Below are 23,868 nucleotides of genomic sequence, written 5' to 3'. Positions count from 1 at the left end.
TATCACCAGGAGACGGTAAGTTCTAGTCCTGCTTTAGACATGCAAGCCACCTGGGTATGACTTTGGGCCAATCACCAGGAGACAGTGAGTTCTAGTCTCGCCTTAGGCATGAAAGCTAGCTGGGTGTGACTTTGGGCCTATCACCAGGAGACGGTAAGTTCTAGTCCTGCTTTAGACATGCAAGCCAGCTGGGTATGACTTTGGGCCAATCACCAGGAGACGGTGAGTTCTAGTCCCGCCTTAGGCATGAAAGCCAGCTGGGTGTGACTTTGGGCCTATCACCAGGAGACGGTAAGTTCTAGTCCTGCTTTAGACATGCAAGCCAGCTGGGTGTGACTTTGGGCCTATCACCAGGAGACGGTGAGTTCTAGTCCCGCTTTAGGCATGAAAGCCAGCTGGGTGTGACTTTGGGCCTATCACCAGGAGACGGTAAGTTCTAGTCCTGCTTTAGACATGCAAGCCAGCTGGGTGTGACTTTGGGCCTATCACCAGGAGATGGTGGGTTCTAGTCCCGCCTTAGGCATGAAAGCCAGCTGGGTGTGACCTTGGGCCTATCACCAGGAGACGGTGAGTTCTAGTCCTGCTTTAGACATGAAAGCAGACTGAGGCTCTCATTCTCTTCTCTGTCATTGGACCAGCCCAACCTATCTTCCTTCCAGTGTTGTAGTGAAAATAGGAGGAGAAACAAGTATTAGGAATATTCACTGTTTTGAGCTATTTATTAAAGCAATAAACGAAGGATAAAAATATTTTTTTTAAAAAATCAGAAAATAACCCCACAATTCTTCCCAGCATTTCATTCTTGGTTTTTATTTATTCTGCTTTAGCTGTTTAGGATATGGAAACTTCAGCTGAGTGATCTTGCCGGAGAAATAATTTTTCTTTGCTCTTGAAATATTTTTTAGCCTCTAAAAAGAAGATTCTGCTTTAAACATGTTGTTAATGATGTGATTGGATTCTGCTCCTTTTCACATTAAGCAGCCCAGCACATTTCTGATTCAACGTTAACATTAATGAGGGATATGTCCATTAACGAATTTTGCTTTTATTCATTCAGGGCTGACAATTGTTTAGCTGCGGTCAACACGATCTCTTAGTATCCCTTTTTGATTTGGGTCACTCCACGCCAGGCAAACTCAGTAGCAAAAATAGCAAGTCGGGCTCAAATTCTTCTTCTCATTTTTTTTCTTTTCAAAAATAAACCTTTCCAAACAGACTCAAGATATTACTATAATTCTTGTTTTTTTTAAATGCCTTGGCTGCACAAAATTGCTTGATTGCATGGTTGATCTGCCCACACACAGAGAAAAATGTGATTTTTAAGGACAGATATATGTTTAACTGGCTCACTCCAAATTCACCAGCTAGTTTTTAGGGAGCCAAAGGTGAGGGGGGGGGGAAACCAGCATCTCAAATCAGTTTTTGCCACAAAAACAGGGGGGGGGGAAATCATACATTGTTTTAGTCTTTAAAAATATCTCAGCAATCAAAATAGAAGGTGAAAAATGTCAAGAGGTCAACGACTTCCTCTCCCTGAGAAGGGGAACTGAGTCAAAGCTATGGTGGCCTCCACTACAAGGTTGTTGTTCTATTTTTGTGGTTTTCAGCAAGAGGAGAGGTAAACAGTCGCTTCTGTTATTGCTCACTTCAGTAATGCTTTCTTTGGAAGATCTTCTTGGATGGTCAAATTCTCATTCCCCCAGTCCCTAAAATAGTATTTTTTATCTGGCACGGGGGTTCTTTAAGTAAGTAAGTAAGTACGGTAAGTAAGTAAGTAAGTAAGTAAGTAAGTAAGTAAGTAAGTAAGTAAGATTGCTCCAGTGGTTAAGGCACAAAGTTAGAAAGTAGAAGACTGTGAGTTCTAATCCCATTTTAGGCACGAAAGCCGGCTGAATGACTGTGGGCCAATCACCAGGAGGCAGTGAGTTCTAGATCTGCCTTGGGCATGGAAGCTAATTTCAAATATCTCTAATACGTCTTCATCTTCCTATTTTCTGCACAACAACAATCCTGTGAGGTGGGCTTGGCTGAGAGAGAGGGACTGGCCCAAAGTCACCCAGTTGTCTTTCATGCCTAAGGCGGGACTGAACTCACAGTCACCGGATGATTGGACCAAAGTCACCCATATGACTTTTGTGCCAAAGTTGGGATTAGAATTCACCATCTCTTGGTGACTGGCTAAAAGTTACTCAGCCTCCTGTCATGCCTAAGGCGGGACTAAAACCCACTATTCTCCTGGCGACTGGCCGAAAGTCATTCAGTCGACTTTCATGCCTAAAACAGGTCTAGTACTCCGTGTTTCTAGCCTGGTTCATTAATCACTAGACCCAACTGACTCTTATTGCAGCTCTACAGTTGCGGAAGAGATTAATCTGAGGATAAATGCTTATTTATTTGATTTATTTAAACTATTGATAAAGCTGTTGATCACATAAAGCAGTGACTCTGAAGGGTGCGTGAAAATAAAAATATAATTTACAAAATAATGTAAAGTACACTTGGGTCTAAAAATATTTTTCATTTTCAGTTAAAATCCATTTTCAATCCATGCACACCAAAACCCACCAACAGGCGTGATCCAGCCTCTCCACCCAACTGTCCGCAGGAGGATCCAATCCATTGATGCTTTGCAAAAGCCAGCTATCTATCCGTCCATCTATCCATCCCTCTCTCTGTCTATCCATCCATCCTCGATCCATCTATCCATCCCTCTGTCTGCCCATCCCTCCCTCCTTCGCTCTATCCACCCCTCTGTGTATCCCTCCCTCCCTCTATCCATACATACATCCCACTCACTGCCCATCCCTCTCTCCCTCCCTCCCTCCATCCATCCATCCCATCCAACCATCCATCTATCCATCCATCCATCCATCCCATCCATCCATCCATCCATCCATCCATCCCATCCAACCATCCATCCATCCCATCCATCCATCCCATCCAACCAACCAACCAACCAACCAACCATCCATCCCATCCATCCAACCATCCATCCCATTCAACCATCCATCCATCCATCCATCCCATCCATCCATCCATCCATCCAACCATCCATCCATCCATCCATCCATCCCATCCAACCATCCATCCATCCATCTATCCATCCATCCCATCCAACCATCCATCCAACCATCCATCCATCCATCCATCCATCCATCTCACTCACTGCCCATCCCTCCCTCCCTCCATCTATCCCACTCTTTGCCCATCCCTCTCTCCTTCCCTCCCTCCCTCTCTCTATCCATCCATCCATCCCACTCTACCCCTCCCTCCATCCTTCCATCCCTCCATGTCTCTGGGGAGAGGAACATCCGTCCACTGCTATCTGCAACCCTCATTTCATTTTTGCTGTTTCCCATCACCCCTCCCCCCGTGACTCCTGCTCAGCCAAGCCCTTGGCAAAGCTGGGACTCTCTTGATGAAAAAGGGGTAACTCACCGCAAGCAGAGGAACAATAAGAAGGCCACGATAAGAGCCCCGATGGAGATGCAGTGCCCCAAGTAGTTGATGATCATGGCCACCTTGTAATGGAGAGCAGGCTTGGTCTGTGAGGCAGGAAAGAAAGAGGAAGATGGGACCTCCCATAAAACCAAAAGACCGGTGATAAATTGGTCAACAACAGTTATTCTTACTGGGGACATGAGGTGGGCAGAACTAGGGGCTGAGAAGAACAGTGGAGCTCATGAGGAGGGTGGTCTAAGTGTGTGAGGTGGACAGATGGAGACCGTTGATGGCTTGGATCAAGAAGAACCTGGAAATTAAGAACTTGATCCTGCTTGGTCTGAAGAAGCCCCTTCACATGTAGAACAAGAAGACCAGGAGATGTACCACCAACAATCACACTTTGTCCACCAGGCTTCTGTATACAGCCAGGATTCAACAAGGAATAAGAGAATCCTAACCTAGACCAGGAGCTTTATCTCCTTGACCCTTCAGAGTGTCATTTATTGAATGGTGGAAGCCATGAAATGAAGAGACGCAGGAATACTCAGCTCGGCCAAGAGGCAAGTGACAACGGAATGGCTACTCGGGGTAACTTACTAAAGGAAGCCAGAGCTGATCAGGGCCAGATATATTCAAGTGGGTCAAAACCTCCAGATATTTAAGGAGGAATCTGGCTCTGTTGCAACCCTGGTTTGGGGGAAAAAATTGTGACTTGCTTCCAGAAGCTGTGGGTGCTCCAACACTGGAGGTTTTCAAGAAGAGACTGGACAACCGTTTGCCTGAAATGGTAAGGCTTCCTCCTTGAGCAGAGGGTTGGACTAGAAGGCCTCCAACCAACCTTCCATTATTCTGTTATTTTGACTTCCTCACATCTCAAAATTGACTTCTTTCTCGTCTGTTCTTGTTTTGAGGCTGTTTTCTTGGTGAATTAGTCTGAACATAGCAAAGACAGATCCATGACCTGGTTAACCAGGAAGAACGTCTCTTTCTGAGGGCAGGATGCATTTCCAATAAAAGGAGATCCTGGAACTAACCCTTGGACTACACCAGTGTTTCTGAACCTTGGCAATTTTAAGCCATCTGGACTTCAACTCCCAGAATTCCCCAGCCAATTTGCTTATGGAATCCAGCCCAGCTTGCTACTGGAGAATTCTAGGAGTTGAAGTCCACGCAAGTTGCCAAGGTTGAGAAACACCGATCTACCCATTTCCCACCAGAACTGCCTGACCCTTGGGAGATACTTCTTATTTTGCAAAACACGGGCTTCTGAAATGAACAGGGGGAAAAATGTATTTCCTGCCATTTGTCAAATTGTTTTAACTCAGAAGAACCAGTCTGTACGCACGCAGTATACAATTCATGCATTGAGTTAAACCAGTTTCTGGATTCAAATCATATCCAGGTAAGCCCTTGAATTACAATTGTTCATTTAGCAACTGTACGAAGCTACAACGGCAGTAAAAATGAGCGATGTCCCCACAAATCAATGTGATCAAAATTTGGGTGCCTGGCAACCAGCATGTTTTTTATGAAAGTTACAGCATGACAAGATCATATGATCACCATCTGTAACCCTGCCAACTGGTTTCCAACAATGGAGGAAGCTGAATTCACTTAACAACTGCGTGATTCGTTTAATAACTGCATGATACACTCAAGTTATTGGCTTAATAAATAACTTAAGAGCCTTGGTGGTGCAGTGGTTAGAATGCAACATTGCAGGCTGGCTCTGCCCACAAGCCAGGAGTTCGATCCTGATGGGGCTCAAGGTTGACTCAGCCTTCCGAGGTCAGTAAAATGAGGACCCAGATTGTTGGGGGCAATACACTGTGTGTAAACTGCTTAGAGAGGGCTGTAAAGCATTGTAAAATGGTATATAAATCTAAGTGCTATTGCTAGTGCTAACAACTGTGGGGGAAAAAAGATCATCGTCACTTAACAACCATCTTGCTTAGCAATGGAAATTCGTGTTGCAATTGCAGTTGTAAGTCAAGGACTACCTCCATGAACAAAATGGTGGGGACTGGGAGAACACATTCAAAAAAATTGGCTAAGATTAAAATAATCCAAGACGAATGTGGTGTATGAATGTAGCACATGGCAAGGGTCTGCTGGCTCTTTAATATCTAACTACAACTTATCCACTGAGGTTATAGGTATAGGGTGTGTGTGTGTTTGTGTGTATGTATGCTTATCTATATATTATCCATCTATCTGTCTATCTACCTATTATCTATCTATCAATCTATCAATCTATCAATCTATCTATCTATCTATCTATCTATCTATCTATCTATCTATCTATCTATCTCTCTCTCTCTTATCTATCTACTTACATCTCTCTACTTACATCTCTCTCCTATCTATCTATCTATCTATCTATCTATCTATCTATCTATCTATCTATCTATCTATCATCTATCTATCTATCATCTATCTATCTATCTATCTATCTATCTATCTATCTATCTATCTATCTATCATCTATCTATCTATCTATCTACCTCTATCTCTCTCTCTACTTACATCTTTCTCTATATATATTATCTCTCTCTATTTACATAATAATAAACCTTTATTGTCAAAGTAGAACATGTGTACATTGAGATTAGCTGAGCCTCCCCCCCGTGCTCTCTCCCCCCAACACACAGTGACAACAAACCCTCCATCCTACCACACCATGTGAACCAACTACACACATCGGCCTCCCAAGTCAATTCTGCATAAGTTCACAGAGATTATGTCCCATTTAAAAGCCTAACAGCCCACGGATAAAAGCTATTTTTCAGCCTGTTGGTACGGCTGGCTATATTCCTATATCTCCTACCGGATGGTAGGAGAGTAAAGAGATACTGTCCAGGGTGTGAGTCATCCCTGAGAATCTTCCTCACTCTTCCAAGGCAACGAGCCCTGGCGAGGTCATCCAGTGGTGTCAGGGAACAGCCCACAATGTCTTGTGCTGTGCTCACTACCCTCTGTAATACTTTCCTGTCCGCGGCTGTCAGACCAGCATACCAAACCACAATACCATACGAGAGGACGCTCTCTATAGTAGACCGGTAAAAGAGGGTCATTAGCGGTTGTTCTACCCTGTTCTTCCGCAAGACCCTAAGAAAGTGAAGCCTCTGTTGGGCCTTTCTGGCCACCTGGGTTGTGTAAACTTTCCAGGTCAGATCTTCGCAGAGGTAGACTCCCAGAAATTTAAAGGAGGAAACTCTCTCCACACAGTCCTCCCCGATGTAAAGTGGGGCAGGTTCCTCCTTTTTTCTCCGGAAGTCTAACACCATCTCTTTCATCTTGCCAATGTTTAGGTGCAAGTTGTTGTTACTACACCATATGGATAGTTTTTGTACCTCCGCCCTATATGCTGTCTCATCCCCACCTGTAATAAGACCCACCACAGTTGTATCATCTGCGAACTTGATTATCGCAGTGGATGGGTCAGATGATACACAATCATAAGTGTATAAAGAGTACAGGTAGGGGCTAAGCACACAGCTCTCTGCTTACATCTCTCTTATCTATCTCTATCTATTTACATCTCTCTTACATCTTTCTCTTATCTATTATCTCTATCTACTTACATCACTCTCTCTCTACTTACATCTCTCTCTTCTATCTATTATCTCTATCTACTTACATCTTTCTCTACTTACATCTTTCTCTCTTATCTATCATCTCTCTCACATCTCTTATTTATCTATTTACATCTCTTATCTATTATCTCTATCTACTTACATCTCTCTACTTACATCTCTCTTATCTATCTCTATTTACATCTCTCTTACATCTTTCTCATCTATTATCTCTATCTACTTACATCACTCTCTACTTACATCTCTCTCTTCTATCTATTATCTCTATCTACTTACATCTCTCTCTCTACTTACATCTCTCTCTCTTTTATCTATCTATTATCTCTCACATCTCTTATTGATCTATTTACATCTCTCTCTTATCTATTATCTCTACTTACATCTTTCTCTCTTATCTATTATCTCTACTTACATCTCTATCTACTTACATCTCATCTATCTATCTATCTATCTATCTATCTATCATCTATCTATCTATCTATCATCTATCTATCTATCTATCTATCTATCTATCTATCTATCTATCCATCTATCCATCTATCCATCTATCTATCTATCTATCTATATATCTCTATCTATCGATCTATCTATCTATCTATCTATCATCTATCTATCTATCTATCTATCTATCTATCTATCTATCTATCTATCTATCATCTATCTATCTATCTATCTATCTATCTATCTATCTATCATCTATCTATCTATCTATCTATCTATCTATCTATCTATCTATCTATCTATCTATCTATCTATCTATCTATCTACCATTCCATCTGTCTATCAGTCTGGTATAAGGTCTCCTGCTTGAATAGGGGATTGACTAGAAAACCTTCAATGTCCTATCCAGCTCTATCCTGATTGATTGATTGCTATTTTAACCTAGTTATTCCAGTCTGTCAGCAAAACAATTTCTCTTCAGAATTTCTCTCCCTGGCCCTGAACTTTACACAAGTATTCCTGGACTTACAACCACATTGCAGCCCAAAACTTCTATTGCCAAGTGAGACAGCTGTTAAGTACGTTTTGACCCATTTTATGACCTCTCTTGGTACAGTTGCTAAGTGAATCACCACAGTAGTAATGTGGTTCTTAAGTGAATCCGGCTTCCCCATTGACTTTGCTTGTCACAAGGTTGCAAAAGGGGACACTGCAACCGTCACAAGTATGAGTCAGCTGCCAAGCATCTGAAGTTTGGTTATGTGACCATGAGGATGCTGCAACAGTTGTTAAGTGTGAAAAATGGTCATACTTCCCTTTTTTCAGTGCTGTTGTAACTTCGAATGGAGACATGAGAGTAGTCTTCCAATATTTGAGGGGCTGCCACAAAGAATAGGAGGTGGGGTCGTCACCCGCTTCTCCAAAGCCCCTGAAGGCAGGACAAGGAATAATGGATGGAAACTAATCAAGGAGAGAAGCAACCTGGAACTAAGGAGAAACTTCCTGACAGTGAGAACAATTAACCAGTGGAACAACCTGCCTCCAGAAGCGGTGAATGCTCCAACACTGGAGGTTTTTAAGAAGAGACTGGACAGCCATTTGCCTGAAATGGTATAGGGTTTCCTGCCTGAGCAGGGGGTTGGACTAGATGACCTCCAAGGTCCCTTCCAGCTCTATTCCAGCTGAATGCTTTTTCAAACTTGACAGTGCTAAGATGTATGGATTTCAACTCCCCATCCAGCATTAACTGGAACTCCCTAATATTCCTCCTTCTGTCGTTGCTCGATCCCCTGAACAGTTTCTGAAGTTCCTGAGGCTATGAATCATTTAGTAGTGCAAATGCAGCCCACTCAGCAAGACTGTACCTTGGGATAACGCAGATATCTATGTTACATTAAACTAAGTATAAGATAAAACAGGATAACAGCGGTCATCCACAGAGATGTAATGTAATATTTATGGAACAAGTCAATACAGTGCTGCAGATCAAGATGCAACAATAGGCAAGAAAGATCTGGCCAAAGAGACACTGCCAGAGGAATAGTCTGGTAAGAGTCACCATAATCCCCAGCTGGGCGGGGAAGGGGTGCAGAAAAGATCCCCCCTGGTTTCTCAGAGAGGCTAAAGGGGGTGGGGGGTGGAACTGTACTTCCAGACTTGCAAGATTCTATTAATGTAGCTTTATAATACAGTAGAACTAGTTCATCTGTCTGGACCTGGGGCACGCAACCTTGGCTCTTTTATGACTCGTGGACTTCAACTCCCAGAATTCCTGAGCCAGCCATGCTGAGGAGAAATGGAGAGATTTCCATGCTGAGCCATGCTGGCTCAGGAATTCTGGAAGTTGAAGTCCACAAGTTATAAAAGAGCCAAGGTTGCCTACTCTTGGCCTAGGCCTGGGCCACTTTGTGACTTGTGCACTTCAACTCCCAGAATTCCTTAGCCAGCCATGCTGAGGGGAAAGGGAGAGTTTCCGAGCTGAGCCATGCTGGCCAAGGTTGCCTACCCCTGATCTGGGTCTACCTTGTAGGGCTGACATTGATCTTGTAAGACCGAAAGAATAATTCTCTTCTGCCCCATCCCCAAATCTCCCTTACCACTGAAGAAACTAGGGTGTCTTCCAAGCTTCTTGCCCCTCCCACTGCCCAGCCGTGGACTATGCCAGAGGTCCCCAACCTTTTGGGCACCAGGGACCGGTTACGTGGAGAGAGGTTTTTCCACGGACGGTAGGGGGTGTGATTTTGTGTGCTGCCTGCATCTCACGGATGAGCCTTTGCTTGTTTGTGTGGACCGGTTGCTGGCATGCCGCAGCCCGGTACTATCCCATGGACTGGGGGTTGGGGACCCCAGGGCTATGCTATCTCTTATCTGACCATTCCCTCAGTTGTGTCTCTTTGTCCAGTTTCCCAAGGTCTTTCACACATACCATGAAATAAAGTAACAGAACAGAATAACAGAGTTGGATGGGACCTTGGAGGTCTTCTAGTCCAGCCCTCTGCTCAAGCAGCAAACTCTATACCATTTCAGACAATTTCTTCTTAAAAACCTCCATTGATAGAACATCCATAACTTATGAAGGCAAGTTGTTCTACTGATCCAATTGTTTTAACTGTCAGGACATTTCTCCTTAGTTCTAGGTTGCGTCTCTCCTTTCCATCCGTTGCTTCTTGTCCTGCCTTCAGGCGCTTTGGAGAGGAGGTTGACCCCCCCCCCCCCTGTTCTCTGTAGCAACCCCTGAGTTATTGGGAGACTGCTATCATGTCATCCCCTAATGCTTCTTTCTCTAGACTAAAACGTAAAGGTAAAGTTTCCCCGCACATGCGTGCTAGTCGTTTTCAATTCTAGGGGCCGGTGCTCATCTCCGTTTCAAAGCCGAAGAGCCAGCGCTTGTCCGAGGACGTCTCCGTGGTCATGTGGCCGGCATGACTAGACGCCAAAGGCGCACGGAACGCTGTTACCTTCCCACCGTAGTGGTCCCTATTTTTCTACTTGCATTTTTACGTGCTTTCGAACTGCTAGGTTGGCAGAAGCTGGGACGAGTAACAGACGCTCACTCTGTTACGCGGCACTCGGGATTTGACCCACCAAACTGCCAACCTTCTGATCGACAAGCTCAGCGTCCTAACCCACTGAGCCACCGCGTCCCTTTTCTCTAAACCACACAGGCCCAATTCCTGCAACCGTTCTTCATAGATTCTAACCCACTCGGCTATGATCCTGAGTGACACTCTATTGGTTGGTATCCATCCTTTCTCCTCCATGACAATTCCAAAGTTTTTCTTCTGAGGTATTCCTAGATTTTCTTCTGGAATGAAAAAAAAGGACATCTATTTTATGGCCGCAGGTTGCAGCCCTTATAGAGGGGACAAGGCAGACCAAGTCGCCCATATTACTAATTCTGTTACACCCACCTCTTTATCTCCAATAATTGCCTAGAGAAGCCTGTTTTTGTTGCTCTAGGCACTTGTCTCTATGTCCAGAATCTCTCTTTCTTCCACCTTCTGAACTACCTGGAAAGGAGCAGGCTGACATCCCCCACCCACCCACCCCCCAAAAATCCCCAAGCCATTTGGGGTTAAAAGCAGCCCTCCAGTTCCACTGCTGATTGGGGGTTTAGTCTCTGCACCAGATGCTAATCCTGCCCATGAACAATTTAAGCAGGACATGTGATTCCAGTCAATTAATGTATATTGTGAACGGAGCCATCTGCATGGAAGACCCCCCCCCGCCGCCGCCCATGTTTTAATGGTGACTCTGGTGCCTTCAAAACCAGTCAACAAGCAGATGTTCTGCTGATGAATTATTACCCATTTCTGGATATTTATTAGAGCTGGGTAACTAACATTTCAGGTTCAAAGGCAATATTTGGAATATTTGAGGCAAGCACGTAGCAATTGTCTTCACTTCTCACACCAAGTGTGTCTTTTCTTAGGATTGTGCTGCAGTTGTTAAACGTGTCACCAACAATTTTACAAACTAAACCACTGGTTTATAGCAAAAGAAATTGAGGGGCCCTTGGTGCTCTCTGAGCTTGGTTGTTTTCTTGCAGACGTTTCATGACCCAGCTAGGTAACCTCATCAGTGCTAGAAGGAAGGAAGATTTGCAGTGAAAGAGAATGGGAGGAGGAGGAGGAGGAGGAGGAGGAAGAGGAGGAGGAGGAGGAAACGCGTGGGGTCCTTGGTGCTCTCTGAGCTGGCTTGTTTTCTTGCAGACGTTTCATGACCCAGCTAGGGAACATCATCAGTGCTAGAAGGAAGGAAGATTTGCAGTGAAGGAGAATGGGAGGAGGAGGAGGAGGAGGAGGAGGAGGAGGAGGAGGAGGAGGAGGAGGAGGAGGAAACACGTGGGGTCCTTGGAGCTTGCTAAGCTTGCTTGTTTTCTTGCAGATGTTTCATGACCCAACTAGGGAATATCACCTGTGTTGGTAAGGAATGCTGTTTGCTGTCGGTTTATATTCTGGTGGCTTGCCCTGGTCAGTGTTTGGGGGGCTGGTCCTAGAGGTATTTTAGTTGGGCTATTGCCTTCTTTGGCAGTTTCTTGATTGGGGTATTGTTTACTTGATTGTTGGTCTGATGTTAACCTTGGAGTTAATTTATGCTGCTCTGGGTGCTGATCGCTGGCGGAGAGATGTACCAAGGATGTTTCCGTGAGGCAACTGGAGTTTCTCATTTTCCTTTGAAGACGTTTCAAAGGTGCTTGGGTCTTTATTCTCTTTTGGGCTGGGTGATAGTCCCGTTTGCATAGTCTGTAGATGTTGTTGATGTCTATGTGTCTATTGAGGGCTGATCTGTCAGAGTACCAGAGTTCTAGAAATTCCCTGACATTTTTGGGCTTGTCTTGGTCTTGGATGGTGTTGTGATTCAGGGTCAGCCTGTGGGTTCGGCAGTTGGGTCAAACGATTCAGAGGAGGAGGGGGGTGTTGAAGAGCTTGCTGATGAGAGCCCTCAGCCAGGCCCCTCCCACCTGGTCACGACGGAGACCCAGCTGTGTGAGCCTGACAGCGTGGATGAAGATGACCCACAGCTGGCCATGTTCAAGGACGCCCGACGCAGGAGGCAGTCAATCAGGAGTAAACAGAGGAAGGCAATGGGGCACCTCGGAAGGAGGCAGAGAGAAGCCACGCCCTGAACTGTATAAAAGGGGAATGCGTGGGAGGGCTGGTGGAGAGCCTTGGTGGAGCAGTGGACTAATGCCTCCTTAAGTAACACCAGCTGCCTGCAATTAGTGCAGGTTCGCATCCCACCAGGCTCAAGGTTGACTCAGCCTTCCATCCTTCCGAGGTAGGTAAAATGAGGACCCAGATTGCTGGGGGCAATTAAGCTGACTTTGTAATAATGCTGCTTGGGTGTGTGTGTGAAAGCCCTAATAAGCAGGCATATACATAGAATGAAGGCTACTGCTAAGCTTGTAAGCCGCCCTGAGTCTTCGGAGAAGGGCGGGATATAAATGGAATTAAAATAAAATTAAAAAAAATAAATTTGCTGAAGGCAACCGCTTGAATAGTTCCTGTTTCATAGCTCCTGTTTCATGGTTGGTGTCTTGTTTTGCTCTGTTTTATGTTAATAAATTTGGCAGGCTTAATTCCAGCCTCTTGCCGTTTGTAAAGGGGTTGTCCCTGCCTTTTCTGCAGGGCCGGTAGCAGGCTGGTACAGAACAGATGGTCACATTTTCCCAATTGAAACTAGGGCCTATATGTTGTGAAATTAAAGAATTCTCATCATGTCTTCTGATTGCCAATTGGTGTTCTGCCAGTCTTCTGCCTGTCTGTCCTACATAGTGGTGGTTGCAGTCCTTACACTGTGTGTTGTAAATGACTCCTGCTTTTTCCTCTTGGGTTGTTGCCTGGAATGTTTTGAAGGAACTTTTGTTGGTTGTAGTAGTCTGTTTGGTTTCTGACATATTCTTGATGTATGGCAGTGAAATTCTTTGTAGGGTTTGTGTTGGTTATGCTGGATTGAGTTGAGTGCTCAAAGTTTTTTTTGATAAAGTTCCATGGACGTCCATTTTGTTGGAATGGATTGGTTGCTAGACAAATGGTTGTTAAGTCAAGGGTTATCTGTACAAGGTCACCATGATGATGTGCTATCAAATTGTTTTTGACTCTTAGAGACCTCAAAGATATTTCTCTATAATGATCTGTTTCCAATCTGGTCCTTCCGCAGGTCCTAAAAGAGTGATGGCGAACCTTTTAGAGCAGACATGTCAAACACAAGGCCCGGGGGCTGGATGCGGCCCGCAAAGTGGTTTCATGTGGCCTGCAAACCCATCCTGGAAACAGTGAGGGAATGGCCCCTGCTGTGTCGGCACTGCCCCCTGGGCACACACTGGGGAGGTATCACCCTTTGTGAGGAATGAAGAAATGCACCATCGCCTTGGAAGTGGCCAGCATATGACCCTGCCTACTTCGGGCAGGCTGGGGGCTGGGCAGCATTGCGCAGGTAACATCGACTCTCACGCTGCTCATGGCATCCCCTCACATAGAGTCCACCAAGCCAGATATGTGAAGTAGACGAGGGCCATGTGCTGGCCATTTCCAGGCAATGGTGCAATTCTTCATTCCTCACGAAGGATGACACTTCCCCAGCTGCATTTCTTGCCTGTTTTTCTCCCTCCCCCATCTCAAATATTTTCCCACCACTCTGTTCTTTGGAAGGAAGGGAGGAGAGGGAAGGTCTGAGGGAAGTCCTACCTTAGTCCTGCCCAGCTGCCCTTTCACCATCCCCTTGCCCCCTCCTCCTGGCCTATCCTGGGGGGTCTCCCTATTGCTAAGGAAGCTTTGGATACAAAGCCAGGTCTCCTCACATGGAGAGGGAATGGGCCTCCCTCTTGATTTTGCCCTCGTACCCTGTCTTTCTTCTGGGTATGTGTCGGGGTGCAGTCTGTCGAGACGTGTTATTAGTCTCCTGCCCCATCTTAATTCCGCCGGTGATTTGCCAGTTGTGGAGCAAGGCGTTGTGTGTTGTGATAAGAGGAACTGGCTGAGTCGCCTCTGCCAGTTCCCTTTAACGAATTTTTTTAACGCTTCTTTCGTGGATCGTACCATAATTTCAGCCATTCCGTTCGACGATGGGTGGAACGGCGCCGACGTGACCAGCCTAATACAATTCCTCGTAGCGAAGATCTGAAATTCACGAGAGGTGAATTGAGGTCCATTGTCGGAAACTATGGTGTCAGGTAGGCCGTGTGTTGCGAATATTTTTCGTAAGGCTTGAATAGTGGCTGCGGACGTTGTTTTCCTAAGGGGTGTGACTTCCAGCCATTTAGAGTGGCTGTCAACCACAATTAAGAAACTTTGGCCCTGGATAGGTCCTGCAAAATCTATATGTATACGTGACCAAGGGTTCCTTGTAGTCTCCCATTTATGGATCGGTGCCTGGGGGGGTTCATTCCTGGTCTCCTGACAGGTATAACACCCACCCACATACTTTTCAATTTGTTTATCTATGCCAGGCCACCACACATAACTTCTAGCCATCGCCTTCATTTTTACAATTCCAGGGTGCCCTTCATGTAAAATGTGTAATGTTTGGTCTATGTTTTTCTCTGGTATGATGACCCTATTTCCCCATAGCAGGCATCCTCTATGTGTTGAAATCTCGTTTTTTCTGTTATAATAAGGTTGGAATTGGGGTTGTGGGTTTTGAACTGGCCACCCTGTTGTGGCCCATTTGAGGACTCTGGCCAGTATTTTATCTTTTGCTGAATTATTAGCTATAATGTTTGCAGTCAGGGGGCATTCTGGAAGTTGAGAGATTGCTAATATTAGGCTGGCTGGGGCTGGATCTGAGTCCCTGGTTTGTATGGGCAGTCTGCTGAGGCAGTCAGCATGTCCCAATTCCTTACCTGGTTTATGTATTAGTTGATAAGAATAGGCTGCTAAGAATGTTGACCATCTTAAAATTCTCGGAGAGAGAATTTGTGGTGTAATTTTATTCCAAGTAAATATGCCTAGCAGGGGTTTGTGATCCGTAAATATAGTAAATGGTCTTCCATACAGATAATCATGAAATTTTTTGACCCCTGCTACTATCGCTAGGGCTTCCCTGTCAATTTGAGCATAGTTTCTTTCGGCTTTGGTCAGAGTGCGAGAATAGAAGGCTATGGGTCTTTGTGTACCGTCCTTGAATAGGTGACTTAAGACCGCCCCAATTCCATAGGGAGAGGCATCGCAAGCGATGCATATTGGGGTGTCTTCTCTGAAAAGGGTGATAGTTGAGCTTTGACAGATAATCTTTTTTAACGATTGGAAACTATTTTCATGTTCCTTGGTCCAGGACCAAGTTGTACCCTTGTCTAGGAGCCTATGGAGAGGCTCTGCAATAGTGGCTTTGTGGGGAATGAAAGCATGGTAAAAGTTTAACAGTCCCAAAAAGGATTGAAGCTCTTGCTTATTCCTAGGGCTGGGTGCGGTTTGAATAGCCATTAGTTTTTCAGAGGTGGGGTGGATGCCCTGGCTATCAATTTTATACCCTAGGAATTCTGTAGAAGTGACTCCAATAGAGCACTTTTCCCGCTTAAGTTTGAGACCGGCTTCTCTGAGCCGGCTCAGCACAGCTGACAACCTGTCAGCTAAACTAGCTTCGTTTTCTCCGGCGATGAGAACATCGTCGAAATAGGGGCAGACCCCGGGTATTCCCTTCAGGGTCTTTTCCATGATACCCTGAAAGATACCCGGGGCTGCAGATATGCCGAATTGTAGCCTCTTTACTTTAAAAGCACCGCGGTGGGTGACAATAGTTTGAGCTTCCGCGGTGTCGTCTGTGACAGGCAGTTGTAAATACGCCTGCGTGAGATCAAGCTTGGCGAAAATGGTGCCAGAGCGGATGGAAGCAAATACGTCCTTTACCGCTGGCACCGGGTAAGCATGGGGGCTGAGGGCTAGGTTGACCGTCGCCTTATAGTCAGCGCACACTCTCACTTCGCCATTAGGTTTGATTGGGGTGACAATAGGGGTCTCCCAGGTTCCCCCATCTGTTGGCTCAAGCACCCCTAGTCCCACGAGGCGGTCAAGCTCGTTTTCAATTTTTTCTTTGAGGGCAAAGGGTACCCTCCTAGCTCTTATTTTAATTGGTTGGATTGCTGGATTTAGTTGCAGGGAAATGGGGGAACCTGTATATTTCCCTAAAGTGCCATCGAAAACGTCGGCGTACTTTTCGCAAACGGCTTCCAGGCTGGGTGTTTGAATGGTATTAACCCCCGATAAGGCGATGCCTAGTGGAGTGAACCAGTTTAGCCCTATCAAGTTGGTACGGTTCCCTGGCGTAACTAAAACCTCCAGGGGACCCTTGAACCCCTTATACTGCACAAGGACCTTGGCTTTCCCTTCCAACGGAATAGGGGTTTTCTGGAAGTCTGCAAGGTGTACCTGAGTTTGTTTCAGGGGAATTTGTCTTCGGCCTTTCTGACAGATCTCCTGATAGGTTGTCAGCGAAATTAAGGAGACCGCTGACCCTGAATCTACCTCCATGTGGCAGGGTACCCCCTGAATTCTGACCCAGACCTTAACCTTGGAGCTTATGCAGTTTACCCTATCAATTGTCTCAACCAGGGGGCCTGGTGGGGTTTCCCTGCTGGCCTGGGCAGCCGGCCTACCTGGGGGGTTTGCCTCCACCTCATTGATGTTGTCCCGGCCCTTGCTGCGGCACACCGGCTTGATGTGCCCAGTCTTCCCGCAGTTGTGGCATTTCGCGTTCCTAAAACGGCAGCTTCCTCGGGCATGGTTGCCCCCGCAGCTGGCACAGGCGGCTCGTTGCTCGTAACGCGGTGGTGGCTGTGGAGGGTTCCTGAATCCCCGGCGGTCCGACGTTTTGCCCCTCCTCGGCTGTCGGTGCTCCATCCTGCGCTGTAGGGCTTCTCCATCGGTGAAATCAACCGACTCTCCGCTGTCACTGAAGGTTGCGCTTTCCTGGTAGACGGTCGCAGGGGTCTCTGGGGTCGTGTTCGTCGGCTTCTTCTTGTGGCTGTGTTCGTATGCCATGATCTCCCTGGTCAGCTCTGCCAGATTCATGTCGGGTTTGGACGTCAGTTTCTTCTGTAGCTTCTCGTCCCTCAGACCGATCACCACCTGGTCTCTGATGCGGTCTTCCAGGTCGGGGAAGCAGCAGTTCCGCGCGGCGTGTCTGACCCCGGCGATGAACTCGTTGGCGGGCTCGTCCTGCCGTTGTTTCTTTTGTGCGAATTGCACCCGCCAGTACAGTTCTGAGCGAGCCGGCATGTAGTACTTGTTCAGCTGGTCCACCAGGTCCGCGTAGGAGACTTCCGTGATGGGCACTGGGCTGAACAGCCCGACGGCTGCGTCGTACACCGGGGGCCCGCTGATGTACAGCAGGGCGGCGGCCTTTGCTCGGTCGTCAGTGATTTTACTGACGAGGAGAAATCCTTCAACTTGGCCGAGGTGTGATTGCCATCTCTCGGGATGGCGGGTATCAAACTCCCTCACACGGCCGAAGTTTGCCATGTCGTCCGGTCCTGGGTTGCTCCGATGGAAGTTAAAACTTCCGTGACAGCTCTTGCCGGGAACTCTCTTCCTCGGCCGTGACTTCAGCTCCGGAGCGATCCCATCCTCGTCGCCAGTGAAGTAGCCAAGGACCACTCGGGACGACAGGCTAGTAACAACAAGGTTTATTAAGAGCAAAGGCAAACATAGGATAACTTGTCCGGCTTTTATAGCCGGCAGCTGGTAGCGAGGACCAATCAGATGTGTTATTTTTGGCGCCGTGTCAGGCAGGGACCAATCTGCGTCGACTTCTGTTGACAGCTCCGGCTTCCGCGTGGTGTGGTGTTTTGACAGCCGCGAGCTGTCAGTGGCTGCGCCTGCGCTGTGCGGTGGATGCTTTGACAGCTCAGGCTTCTTCACGGTCCGGAGTTTGACAGCCGCGAGCTGTCAGTGGAGGCGCCTGCGCAGTGCGGGGAACTTTGACAGCTGTCAAAGTTCCCGCGTGTATTCCTGTCAGGCGGCTTCCCTTATATATTCTTTGACGATGCTTTGTGCTGTTTAGCAATTATACACTTAAGGGAATGTTTACATATATAATACACTGGCTAAGGAGAGCAAGCACAGCAGCAGCAGCCTTGAGGAGGAGGTAAATGCAGCTGGGCACCCCCTTGGGGAAGTGGGGCTGGGCTTAGTGCCGCGGGTGCTTGAGGGCTGGGCTAGGCATTTGACCTCTGTGCCACCGTCCAGCCCGCCCCCCCCATGGCCTGAGAGGAACAGTGAGGCTTCTCCAGTGGACCATGCCTTGGTACTTCCCTGGTCCCATCTCCTTCTGCCAGAGATCCTCAGATCTGTCCCACTCCTGCCCAGGCCCCCCTTGACGTGAATGATGTAGAGCTGCCCATGCCCACCCAGTAGGCCATACGCACTCCAGCCACACCCACCCAGTAGGCCACGCCCACTCTGGCCACATCCACCCAGCTCCCCGAGGGTAACCACAATGCTGATGTGGCCCTCAATGAAATTGAGTTTGACACCCCTGTTTTAGAGACTGAGTGACCAAACTGCAACCCAAAACCCACTTATGTATGCTGGGTGGTGCTGGGTGGGCGTGGCCCATTGGGTGGGCGTGGCTGCACTGGTAATGGCAGACAGGGTGGGACTAAAAAGTTCAATCAATCAATTCCAACTTTGCGAGATCTTTTTTCCCCCGCGTGAAGTTGAAATTGATTGATTGATTGAACCCCCCTTTTTTTTCTGCACACAGCGGTGTAGGCCTAAAGCGAAAAGGTTTTATAAAACCCAGCTGAAGGCCTAGGACTGGGGCAACGGCGTGTGTGCCCACAGAGAGAGTTCCGTGTGCCATAGGTTCGCCACCACGGTCCTAAGATGTGCCCATCACCATGTAAGTAAGTCCATCCACCATCTTCTAATTCTCCTCTTCTTCTCTTTCCTTCTATTATTTCCAAGCATAGAAGTAGTCCTTGACTTACAACAGTTTGTTTAGTGACTGTTCAAACTTACAACTCCTGAAAAAAGTGACTTATGACAGTTTTTCACACTTACGGCCATTGCAGAATCCCCATGGTCAAAAGTCAGACCCTTGGCAACTGACTCATATTTATGACAGCTGCAGTGTTCTGGGGACATGTGATCCCCTTTTGTGACCTTTTGAGAAGCAAAGGAAATGGGGAAGCCAGATTCACTTAACAACCATGTTACTTACTTAACAACTTCAGTGATTCACTTAACAGCTATGGCAAGAAAGGTCATAACATGAGGCAAGACATCTCACTTAGCAAGAGAAATTTTGGGCTCAATTGTGGCTGTAAGTCGAGGACTACCTGTAATGAATTTTTCAAGGAATCTGGTTCTTTCCATTGGTTGACTAATTGTATTCGATGAAGTCAACGTTGACCCTTGCCAACCACCCGGGCAGAGCTTCTCCATGATGATCAGAATCTAACTGAGTTTTTCAGTTCTTCTGAGAAAGTCCTCATTTTCACCGTATCTGAGACCATCCATCTTGCCACTGGTCATTCTCTTCTTAGCTTTCCTTACATCTTTCCCAGCATCAGGGCACTGTCCAGACAGCTGGCTCTTCACATCGTGCATCCAAATCAGGATAATCTGAGTTTAGTCATTTGTGTCTTGAGTGAGAGAACCAGATTATTACATTCACTTATTTTCATGTTTGAATGGACTTTTATTTTCATCTTTCTGAGCCAGTGTTCACACCAAAAGCTTTTTGTTTAGAATTTGCAGCTCCTGAGTTTTGGAAGCAAACCTTCTCCAAGATGATCTGTACCTAACTGAGTCTTTCAGCTCTTCCAGCAGTGTCTCATCACCATGTTCCATTTTGTTCCTGGTTTTACCTTCTTCTCCTTCCTTCCAACATTCCCACCATTATGGACTTCTACAGAAAGTTAGGTCTTCACTCTGAATGATTATGTGCCACCAGATTGGTGATGACTCTCAGCAGCCACATGGGTGGATCTTCTCTAGAATGATCTATCCCCAACCTGATCTTTCAGGTTTTCCATTGATGCACCCATCACCACCACCATTACGTGAGCTGCATTGGCTACCAGTTGTCTTCCGGGCGAGATTTAAGGTGCTGGTACTTACCTTTAAAGCCCTACATGGCTTAGGCCCGGGATACTTGCAGGACCATCTGCTACCGGGGACGACTTCCCATCGCCCAGTGCGCTTACACAGAGAGGGCCTCCTCAGGGTGCCGTCAGCCAGACAATGTCGGCTGGCGACCCCCAGGGGGAGGGCCTTCTCTGTGGGAGCACCAGCACTTTGGAACCATCTTCCCCTTGAGCTTCGGATGGCCCCGGACCTCCGGTCCTTTCGCCATGACCTCAAAACTTTTCTCTTCCATCAGGCTGACCTGGATTGATGATGGGTTTTTAAATATGTTTTAATTATTAACTGTAAATTTATTTTGGGGCTATTTAATTCGTTTTTAATTTTTGTATTGTTGTTTTTTATTGTTGTAAGCCGCCCTGAGTCCTTTGGGAGATAAGGCGGCATATAAGTCCCAAAAATAAATAAATAAATAAATAAATAAATTACTGAATCCATTCACTTTGCTTCTTCTTCTTCTTCTTCTTCTTCTTCTTCTTCTTCTTCTTCTCCTTCTTCATCATCATTATTATTGATCATCTCACAGTCAGCCAGATGTTCAGACTGGATTTGGCATTTTTGTCTACCTGTCGAGTCCTTACCAAGGACCTGGGATAGGCAGATGTGGATGTTTGATGGTATTACAGATACCGTTGCAGGATGGAAGCAGTTCCTAGTAAGGCCGCCTCTTGCAACTGACTAATGGCGAATTTGTCAATGCCAATGGTGTTCAAGTGGTGCTCCAGTTGTTTTGGGGTTGCACCCAAGGCCCCTATTACTATTGGTACTACCCTTGTTTGCCTTTGCCACAGTCTTTCTATTTCTATTTGTAGGTCTTTGTATTTTGTTATCTTCTCCAGTTCTTTCTCGTCTATTCTGCTGTCTCCAACCACTGCCACATCCGCTATCTAGACTTTTTTGACTTTCTTATCGACAATTGTTAAGTCTGGGGTGTTATGTTGCAGGTGCTTGTCTGTTTGAATTCTGAAGTCCCAGAGCAGTTTAACTTTTATCATTTTCTATGACTTTCTCTATTTTATGATCCCACCAGTTTTGTTTACAGACAAATGATATTTCTTGCAGATCTTCCAATGCACCATTGTTGCTACTTTGTCATGCCGCTGCTTGTAGTCAGTCTGTGCAATCTTCTTGCAGCAGCTTACCAGGTGGTCCACTGTTTCTTCAGCTTCTTTGCATAGGCAGCATTTAATGTCTGTTGCTGTCTTCCCAATTTTGACTTTGTATGCCTTTGTCCATTATTATTATTATTATTATTATTATTATTATTATTATTATTATTATTATTATTATTATTATTATTATTATTATTAAACTTTTATTCATAAAACATGAAACTTAGTCAACTGAACACTCAAACTGACTGGCACTAATGGTTAACGCGGGTTGCTGCCAGCATCTTAGGTATCAACCAGGTATCTCCCTAAAATGTAAGATGTTCTGAGTGGTGCAGTTTTTTTATAGCTTTGCTGGAGTTATTGTAGGAAGCTGCAATTTCTTGATGTATTTTGCAAAGTTTTTGGACATAGTTCCCAGTGCCCCGATGACAATGGGTATCACTGTCACACATTTCATACATAATCGCGCAGTTTCGATGGCCAGGTTGCGGTATTTCGTAATTTTTTCCAGTTCTTTTTCTTCGACTCTGGCATCTCCTGGTACAGCGATATCAATCAACTGTACGCTTCGGTTCTCTATGACTGTGATATCTGGCGTATTGTGTTCCAAATGGCGATTGGTTTGTATTTGAAATTCCCACAAGATCTTCACTCTCTCATTCGCAACAACTTTTTCCACCCTATGTTCCCACGACTTTTCAGACACAGGCAAGTTGTATTTTTTACACAATGCCCAGTGGTTTAGCAACTTAGTCACGTCTAGCTGCTTCTTCTTCTTCTTCTTCTTCTTCTTCTTCTTCTTCTTCTTCTTCTTCTTCTTCTTCTTCTTCTTCTTCTTCTTCTTCATTATTATTATTATTATTATTATTATTATTATTATTATTATTATTATTATTATTATTATTATTATTATTATTATTATTATTATTATTATTTGGTTGTGATGAGCCACTATCCATGATGTGTCCACACTAATAATCTGATAGACCAATCTTCTCCTGGATTATCTTTCCTCAACTGATCCTTCACACGTTCCATGGCTGCCTCCTATCCCCACTGTAACCAATGTAAGTCCATCCACCTTCTGCTGATTGTCTCTTCTTCTTTTTCCTTTGACCCTTTTCCACTATTGTGGTCTTCCTCAGCATGCTAAGTCTTTACACTGAATGAATTGGATGCCATCAAGTTGGTGACTCTTAGTGACCACTGGCTCTTCTGAACTTCCAAGGGTGCCACCATCATCACAACCATAACTGGGTCCACCCACTCTGCTGCTGGTTATCTTCTTCTCTTTCCTTCTACCTTCCCCAGCTTTGAGATCTTCGCCAGAGAGCTGGATCTTCACGTCATGTGTCCAAAGTAGGATTTTTATTTTTATTTTATTTTAATTCCATTTATATCCCGCCCTTCTCCGAAGACTCAGGGTGGCTTACAAGCTTAGCAGTAGCCTTCATTCTATGTATATGCCTGCTTATTAGGGCTTTCACACACCCCAGCGGCATTATTACAGAGTCAGCTTAATTGCCCCCAACAATCTGGGTCCTCATTTTACCCACCTCAGAAGGATGGAAGGCTGAGTCAACCTTGAGCCTGGTGGGACTCGAACCTGCACTAATTGCAGGCAGCTGGTGTTACTTAAGGAGGCATCAGCCCACTGCTCCACCAAGGATAATTTGAGCCTGGCCATTTGTGCCTCAAGGGAGAATCCATGGGTTGATTTCTTTAATGATCCTTTGGACAAGCCAACCAGAATTGTTCCTCAAGAGTAACCATTCAATCACTGAATTTGGCATGGCTATTTTAAAACGGCAGCAGACGGAAGCTGCATCTGTGCCTCTGTGCACTTTCAAGCATCTTTCTGCTTTTGATCCTAATAAGCTACAAAGCACAATTTACACAGGAAAATGAATGTCTGCAGTTGGATAATAATAGTAACAATCTATTTGCATATCATTTCTCTGGATGTTTTTTTTTACAGAGAGTTGGAATGTTAACAGAGAATATTCCTTGCATGCCCTCATCAAAATAATCCAGAAATGCTTTATTTCTGTCTCTAGACATTAAATTATATTTATACAAATTCAGGAGACGGATGGGAATAAATACTGGTTTTAAAAATTCAGAGATAACAGGTTTTTCTGGTAACAAGTCAGCTTATGCAATGTATGCCAACTCTTAAGATTAACA

General features: G+C 45.6%; 1 protein-coding gene across 1 annotated transcript in view; it reads right to left on the bottom strand.

Annotated features, from left to right (window-relative positions):
- Positions 1-23,868, bottom strand: part of CRHR2 (corticotropin releasing hormone receptor 2) — a gene marked incomplete at its 3' end in the record, with an annotated part of 152,012 nt that overhangs the window by 37,299 nt on the left and 90,845 nt on the right. Inside the window, exon 5 of the mRNA XM_081345633.1 lies at positions 3,439-3,545. Coding sequence (XP_081201759.1) covers positions 3,439-3,545 — 107 coding nt within the window. The remainder of the gene's footprint in view (positions 1-3,438; positions 3,546-23,868) is intronic.

Source organism: Vipera berus (genome assembly GCF_964194415.1).
Source record: "Vipera berus genome assembly, chromosome: Z".
Taxonomy (NCBI): Eukaryota; Metazoa; Chordata; class Lepidosauria; order Squamata; family Viperidae; genus Vipera; species Vipera berus.
This window is presented reverse-complemented; position numbering and strand designations above follow the sequence as displayed.